Source organism: Ixodes scapularis, unplaced genomic scaffold (genome assembly GCF_016920785.2).
Source record: "Ixodes scapularis isolate PalLabHiFi unplaced genomic scaffold, ASM1692078v2 PGA_scaffold2__306_contigs__length_199485367, whole genome shotgun sequence".
NCBI lineage: Eukaryota > Metazoa > Arthropoda > Arachnida > Ixodida > Ixodidae > Ixodes > Ixodes scapularis.
Window position 1 is genome coordinate 132,124,624 of NW_024609857.1, and position 8,333 is coordinate 132,132,956.

Here is an 8,333-nt window from a genome sequence, read left to right on the forward strand (position 1 = left end):
CCAGCAAAGTGTTCCGAGACTCATGTGCCGCATTGGGCATACAACACAAGCGGACGTCTCCCTATCACCCACAGGCAAACATCACAGAGCGGGTGAACCGAAACCTGAAATCAATGTTAATAGCTCACACCGAACGTCACCCTGACTGGGACGCAAAGCTCTCAGAGCTCGCGTTCGCAACACGCACAACCGTTAACCGGTCTACAGGTTTTACGCCAGCTTGCCTTAATTTCGGAAGAGAGCTGACTTTCCCGCTGGAAAACACTTGCACGACCAACAACCGTGGCGCTGATCGCTCATACGGTCAGTTTGCAGAAAGCCTACGACGCAGACTCAGGGACATCGTTCGTGATGCCCGGGACAGCTTGGACGCCGCACGGCTTCAGCAGGCTGAGCAGTACAATCGTGGCCACCGGGACGTGCAATTCGAAGTTGGAGATCTTGTACTCCGGCGGACACACCCACTTAGTGACGCCTCCAGAGGTTTCACAGCTTCCCTGGTGAACCGGTGGGATGGTCCGTATCGAGTGCGAAACAAGGCCTCACGCCTTACGTACACGCTTGTTCATTGTGAGTCTGGTCGACACGCCGGACCTGTTCATGTCACCAACCTCAAACGGTATTATGAATTGGATGACGAACTTCTCTCGCAGGTGGAGAGTGATGCCGATCCGGGTTATACTTTATTCTGCGAGGACTATACCTGATGTTGGTGACGAAGACGAAGATCTAAGAAGATGCGCGTTGCAATAGACTTGAGCGAGAACTAGTGCTCTCCCGACTGAATTTCCGCGGGGTTTTGTGTGATGGACGCGCAGACGCGGATAGTATCCTCGCAAATTTAACTTGTCTATTGCCGCGCCCAACCTTATGAACGCTTTCTCGTAGAAGAAACCCCGGTAGAAGACCACTCACGGGCCCCTTTTTTTTTTGTTTCTCTCTGCTCTCCAAGATGCCTCGCTACCACCGACGGAGACGCTCAGCTTCCCCCCCACCGCCACCACCACCCTGGGGACACCACGGCCGTCGCCCTCCGGCTCCGGGACAACATCGCCGCCGGCCCTTCTACCGACGCCGGGGCAACTCCGCAATCTGGACCGTGCTGGGCCCCCAGGGCCTAGCCATCTCATGGACCTCGAACCTGCCCTGGGAGGTCCAGCCCCGGCCCCTGACCACGGACCCCCCGGCCGAAGTCCCGGAGCCGTTTCGGGGAAACACCCTTACCGACCGCCATCCCAACGACCCGGTGCAGTTCTACGATGAGGAGGAGCGCCGGCTCCTGTGCCCCCTCTGTGGGGTGCCCGAGATCCACAGGGCCACCCACCAGGCCGGCGCTCTCCACCGGGCCCGGGAGTCGGCCGCCGCCGCCAAGGCAGCCGTCTTGCGCCTCGCGGCCATAGACGAACACAACCTCCAGCGGGCCCTGGCGGTCGTCCGGCGCCTAAGACCCGCCCTCCTCCGCCCCCCCTCGCCGGCCGACATCGCAATTAACATTGACGAAAACGAAGAACCCTTCTAACCACCCCGTCAACTCCAACGAACTCGGGGGGGGGGGCGGGGGGGGGGGGGGGGGGGAGGGGGGGGGGGGGTGGAGTTTGTGGGCTCTGCGGCCCATCATGGGCCAAAAGAACGTGTGTTCCGCGCCCGAGCCACGTTGGAGGCGCGGGGCTGGGCAGTCGGTTGGCTGCCACCAGAAAGTAAAGGTGTGTTTTTTCGGAGATCCGCCTCATTGGTCCTTCTTGCGGGTGAGCTGTAGCACCGAACCCTACAATATATATATATATATATATATATATATATATATATATTGTAGGGTTCGGGTATATATATATATATATATGGTGTAGTGGTTAGCACACCCGACCGGACATTGGGAGGCCCAGAGTTCAAATCCTGGCTCCGCCGTTTTTTGGCTTTCGGCGGGTTCCTGAAAACTTGGATTCTTTAATTCATTGGATTAAGTACGGTTCATTCATCTGCACATATTCGTTCATATATATACATATATATATATATATATATATATATATATATATATATAACGGGCATGGTGGCGGGAGGCCGAAGGCGTGGGTATAAAACTGAGAAGAAAAAAACCCTTAGTGAAAAACAGCAACAACGGACGATTTAATCTTCGACGTTTCGGCCGGAGTCCGGCCTTCGTCAGGAAGAACTTTTACAGATGAACGCGGGTGGTATTTATACAATGCTACGGTCGAGTCCAAATTTCGGAGGGGTGACGGTTGAAGCTTTCGAGAGAGGGAAGCGTAGGGCAGTTCTTATCCGGGTGAAGAAGCTTGACGGTTGGTGCCAAGTTTCAAGGACGGCGGGATGACGGTTGTAGCTTCTTGAGAGGGGGCGCAGGGTGACTTTGTGTCCGGGCCGGCAGCGGTGACCTATATAGACGATAGCGTACAATAGACGAAAGTTACACGCGCAAACTAAAATGCTGTCTAAAAAAAAAAAAAAAAAAAAAAAAAAAAAGGGCGGCACGGTCACTTGTGTGCATGCAGGCATACATGAGTCAAACCTGGAAGGGAACAATGTTAAACCTAGAAGTAAAAAGAAATACAATAGACATCAGAACCTGGAAATAAAAGAGAAGTTGATGGTCCAGTTCCGGCCCCAAACACAGTACCACTGTGTTTGGAACAGTGGTACTGTGGAACTTTTTTGGAACTGGACCATCAACTTCTCTTTTATTTAAAGGTTCTGATGTCTATTGTATTTCTTTTTACTTCTAGGTTTAACATTGTTCCCTTCCAGGTTTGACTCATGTATGCCTGCATGCACACAAGTGACCGTGCCGCCTTTTTTTTTTTTTTTTTTTTGAGACAGCATTTTAGTTTGCGCGTGTAACTTTCGTCTATTGTACGCTATCGTCTATATAGGTCACCGCTGCCGGCCCGGACACAAAGTCACCCTGCGCCCCCTCTCAAGAAGCTACAACCGTCATCCCGCCGTCCTTGAAACTTGGCACCGACCGTCAAGCTTCTTCACCCAGATAAGAACTGCCCTACGCTTCCCTCTCTCGAAAGCTTCAACCGTCACCCCTCCGAAATTTGGACTCGACCGTAGCATTGTATAAATACCACCCGCGTTCATCTGTAAAAGTTCTTCCTGACGAAGGCCGGACTCCGGCCGAAACGTCGAAGATTAAATCGCCCGTTGTTGCTGTTTTTCACTAAGGGTTTTTTTCTTCTCAGTTATATATATATATATATATATATATATAAAGGAATATGTGTAGATGAATGAACCGTACTTAATCCAAGGAATCAAAGAATCCAAGTTTTCAGGAACCCGCCGAAAGCCAAAAAACGGCGGAGCCAGGATTTGAACTCCGGGCCTCCCAATGTCCGGTCGGGTGTGCTAACCACTACACCACTCCACCTTGGCTTTCTGGCGTTTCCTACCTGTCTTATTAATGCACAAGAAACGAAATGTATCCAATCGGAGGTGTTCTGGAAACACACGCCGCCGCGTGGAACGCGGTACGACGCTTAGTGTCACGTGGTACGTGCTCGTCTATCCTCCAGAAATCCTCCCACTGTTTGTCTCGCCCCGTGTACATATAGTAGTATTTGTTTTTGAGCTTTAGAGACACGGTATCATCATCATCTGCGAGAATCAAGAGCCACGTTATTGAATATACAACACGGGCACTTCACGTCATCGTACGTGGTCTCCGAGGAGGATATGAACGAATATGTGCAGATGAATGAACCGTACTTAATCCAATGAATTAAAGAATCCAAGTTTTTAGGAACCCGCCGAAAGCCAAAAAACGGCGGAGCCAGGATTTGAACTCTGGGCCTCCCAATGTCCGGTCGGGTGTGTGACATAGTTTCCTCAGTGACGCTGAGGAAACTATGCGCCAACAGCAAAGACAATAACTCTTGATTGGCGGGTGACACATCAGTAAAAAAAACAAAAAAATGTAGTTTTATCAATTGCATTTAAATATAGTTTTAGCAACTATGCTCAAAGAGTAATAAAATAAATATATATATATATATATATATATATATTCGTGATGAGTTTGATTGTCAGTTCTTTATGAGTGCATATTGTCACGAATGACGGTTAATACAGTTGTAAACTTAACGTTTAATAAAGGCGAACTTGTGTCCAAACAAAAAAAAAATACAAAGGGTAGCGTTGCAGGCGTCGAAAGTCGCCGGAGTAGCACGATTGAGAGCGAGAGCGAAACTCACCCCGGACCGCCCCGCAGAGCACCTTTCGTATCCGACTCCCGGAACATTGGGAGTAGAACGTTCGCCGCGTAGAACATTCGAACCTCGATGCGACGACTTACAAGAACGCTAAGTTGAAAGAATAAATAAAACAAGCTTCCGCTTCGACGAATCGAACCTGGGCCGGTAACCATTCGGCCGAGCTCGCACCCGCTCGGGCGACGCCCTTGGCATTACTCCCCCCTTTTAAAAGCGCATCGTCCCGATTCAACGTGTTGGTAAAAAAAGCAGAAAAAAAGTGAAAGCCGTTTACAACTCCCTGTAACACCGAATTAGAGCGCAGCTCTTGAGGAGGAGGAGGGAAGGGTACTGGGGGGTGAAGTGACCTGGGGGGGGGTCACGTGACCTTGGGGAGTCATCAGTGACGATGACGATGCGGACTCCGATGACGTCATCTGTGATGATGACGATGACGATGCGGATGCCCCCCCGAAGTCACGTGACACCCCCAGGTCACGTGACCCCCGCCGAGGTCACGTGACCTCCCCGATGACGTCATCGTCACTGATGACGTCACCGGCATCCGCATCGTCATCGTCATCATCACAGATGACGTCATCAGTGACGTCACTGATGACCTCACCGGCATCCGCATCGTCATCGTCATCATCACTGATGACGTCATCAGTGACGTCACTGATGACGTCACCGGCATCCACATCGTCATCATCACTGATGACGTCATCAGTGACGTCACCGGCATCCGCATCGTCATCGTCATCATCACTGATGACGTCACCAGTGACGTCACTGATCACGTCATCAGTGATGATGACGATGACGATGCGGATGCCGGTGACGTCATCGGGGAGGTCACGTGACCTCGGGGGGGGGGGGGGTCACGTGACCCTGGGGGTGGTCACGTGACCTGGGGGTGTCACGTGACCGGAAGGGGGGGTCACGTGACCTCGGGGGGGGGGGTCACGTGACCTTGGGGTGACCTTGGGGGTCACGTGACCTTGGGATGACCTTGGGGGCCACGTGACCTTGGGATGACCTTGGTTACGCCGACGCCGACGGCGACGCCGACGGCGACGCCGCTCAAGCCGGGAACGGGCCCCTAAGAGCTGCGCTCTAAAAAGTGAAAGCCGTTTACAACTTCCTGTAACGCCGAATCGGAGCGCAGCTCTTGAGGAGGAGGAGGGAAGGGTACTGAGGGGAGGGTATATTCCTCCTCCTCCCTCGTGATCATGCCTGCTAGTCCTCCTCCCCTCCTCCTCCTCCACCCCCTCCCTCTCCTTCACCGCCTCCTCGTCCGTTTCTCCCCTCCGCCTCCCCCTCCGCCTCCCCCTCCTCCTCCCCCTCCTCCTCCCCCTCCCCCTCCTCCCCCTCCTCCTCCTCCCTCCACCTCCTCCTCGCCCCCAAGGTCGTGACCCCCGCCCCCCGAGGTCACGTGACCCCTCCGGACCATACTAGACAATAAGGGGAGGAGGAGGAGAAGGAGGGAGAGGAGGAGGAGGGGGAGGGGCGCGGTTACGCCGACGCCGACGCCGCACAGGCTGGAAACGGGTCATGTGACCAACTCCCCCCGAGGTCACGTGACCCCCTCGGACCATACTAGATAATGAGGGGAAGAGGGGAGGAGGAGGGGGAGGGGCGCGGTTACACCGACGCCGACGCCGCACAGGCTGGAAACGGGTCATGTGACCCCCCCCCCCCCCCCCCGAGGTCACGTGACCCCCTCGGACCATACTAGATAATGGGAGGAGGGGAGGGGGAGGAGGAGGAGGGGAGGAGGAGGGGGAGGGGCACGGTTACGCCGACGCCGACGCCAACGGCGACGCCGACGCCGACGCCGCTCAGGCTGGAAACGGGCCCCTAAGAGCTGCGCTCTAAAACAAAAACAAAAAATATGGGCAAACTAGGGAGGCTTGTAAAATACATTCCTATCGAGTGTACTACAGAAACGGAGTTCACGCTCCTATCGAGCGTACTACGGCTTGAGGCGCACGACGTGAACAACATCCGGTCGTGGAGGGCCGCGTGATGAAGTCCATGTCCAGTCGGGCATCCCCTCGTAGTTCAGATCCCCGAGTCGATGAAGCACCTTGTAGGGTTCGATGTACCGTTTTAAGCTTCTCGCTGAGTTCGCGGCGGCGAATAGGTATCGACACCGGTACTCTCTCTCCATGCTGAAACTCGACGTCGCGACGACGAAGGTTGTAGCGGCCAGCGTTGACACGTTGCTAATCTTGAATCCGGAGTCGGGTGAACTGGCGAACTTCTTCGGCCCGTTGCGCAACCACCGCGGCGTCGTCACTTCCACCGTCTGCTGGCTCGTGGGGCAGCATCGCGTCAAGCATCGTCGTTACCCTCTGACGTAGAAACGTCTAACTCCGGTTGTTTCTTGAACCACTGTGTTGTAGGCGATCGTAACGTAGGGCAACACCTCGTCCCACGTCTTGTGCGCTACATCGACGTACATGGATATCATATTGGCGATTATCCTGTTAAGCCGCTCCGTCAACCTGTTGGTCTGCGGGCGGTATGCCGTGGTGTGGTGATGGCTGGTATGGCTGAGATGAAGAATCTCTTTCGCCAGTTGCCCCATGAGCGATGACCTCCGATCTGTAGTAAGAACTTTAGAAGCGCCATGTCGTAGGACGACGGGCACGAAAAGGAACTTGGCGAATTCGACAGCAGTCCCCGACGGAAGGGTTTTTGTGTCGGCGTATCGTGTTCGATAATCAGCGGGTACGATTATCCTACGTTTACCCAGGAGTACTCTTGCCTACTCCCCTAAGGTTTTTTTCCAGGTCCATGACCGCCTCGCATAGAGCCTCGATCAGGACCGGTTTATCGTGAGGTGCTGCGATGGCTGGAGCGTTTATCGTTTTTAGTGGCCTCAGTGACGCTCAGGCTCGGCGGTCGAGTATATTTTTTTTTTTTTTTTTTTTTTATTTTTGGTTACCCCGCAGCGCCCGAAGAAATTATTGCAGGGGGGGGGGGGGGGGGGGGGACGTAGTTAGCCGTGAAGGTAGAAATACCGCGTTGCATATGTACCAAAAAAAAAAAAAAAAGACGCAAGCACACGGGAAAACGCAGTCAAAGAAAAGCAAGCCCGAAATATGATAAATGTCACCCTGGTTGCTCGCACTCCAGGTACCTGCCAGATAATAACATCAGCTGAGGAAACTATGCGCCAACAGCAAAGACAATAACTCTTGATTGGCGGGTGACACATCAGTAAAAAAAACAAAAAAATGTAGTTTTATCAATTGCATTTAAATATAGTTTTAGCAACTATGCTCAAAGAGTAATAAAATATTGAAAGTAGGAACAACTAAACATACGGCAGTATCACGCCCAGTAATCACTCGAATTCTCATCGCAAGGATAGACACATTTTCCTAGTCATGTCAATCTGTCCAGGTGTCACGTGACAGTCTCTCGAAGAAAAGTGAGTTTGACATTATAGACGCGGTGTTGTTTGTTAGGTTGTTCCAGTCTTTAATGTAGTCTGAAAAAATGGAGAGTTTAGAATGTTGGTTCGGGGTTTCAATTACCTATTTCATTTTCTGAGTAGTCCAATCTCCTAGATACAAAGTGAGGTGGTTGATTCAACTTTGCTTTATTATTCCCTGTTTGACCATGGTAAATTGCATGAAAAAACTTCAAGCGAAAGCGTCTTCTGGAAGAAAGTTTTCCCCACGGTAATTGCTTTTTAAGAGCTCTAGCACTTTCTTATATAATTGTAGTTTCTTGTGACAAATCTCGCAGCCTTGCTCTCTACCTGCTCCTTTTTTTCCCCCAAATAGCTCTTTAAGGATCCCACAGAACACTGTAATACTCCAGTATCGGCCTAACGTCAGTCTTAAACAGAGTTGCTTTCGCACTTTGAGGACATTTCCTTAATTTTAATGCCAAAAATTTAACAACCGGTTGGCTTTGGCCTTCATGAAGTAAATGTGGGCGCTCCATGACAGATGATGAGTGAATTCAACGCCTAGATACTTTACTACTTCCTCCTTCATTTTGACAGCGCCGATCGAGTACGCAAATTATGCTGGCTGGCGCTTTCTACCGGGTGTCCCAAATAGCGGCCAGGCTCTTTAAATCAACCGCAAAATCCGGTTT

At 52.0% G+C, this 8,333-nt stretch overlaps 1 protein-coding gene across 1 annotated transcript; it reads left to right on the plus strand.

Moving 5' to 3' along the window:
- The first annotated feature begins 850 nt into the window (after positions 1-850).
- On the plus strand, positions 851-1,532 carry LOC120840746. The gene has a single exon (XM_040211399.2). The coding sequence runs from the start codon at positions 953-955 to the stop codon at positions 1,517-1,519; it is 567 nt and encodes a 188-aa protein (XP_040067333.1). The 5' UTR covers positions 851-952; the 3' UTR covers positions 1,520-1,532.
- Positions 1,533-8,333: the final 6,801 nt, after the last annotated feature.

What these genes read in the sequence shown, in the direction of transcription:
- LOC120840746 (XM_040211399.2), top strand. Translation starts at nt 953, where the DNA reads ATGCCTCGCTACCACCGACGGAGACGCTCAGCTTCCCCCCCACCGCCA.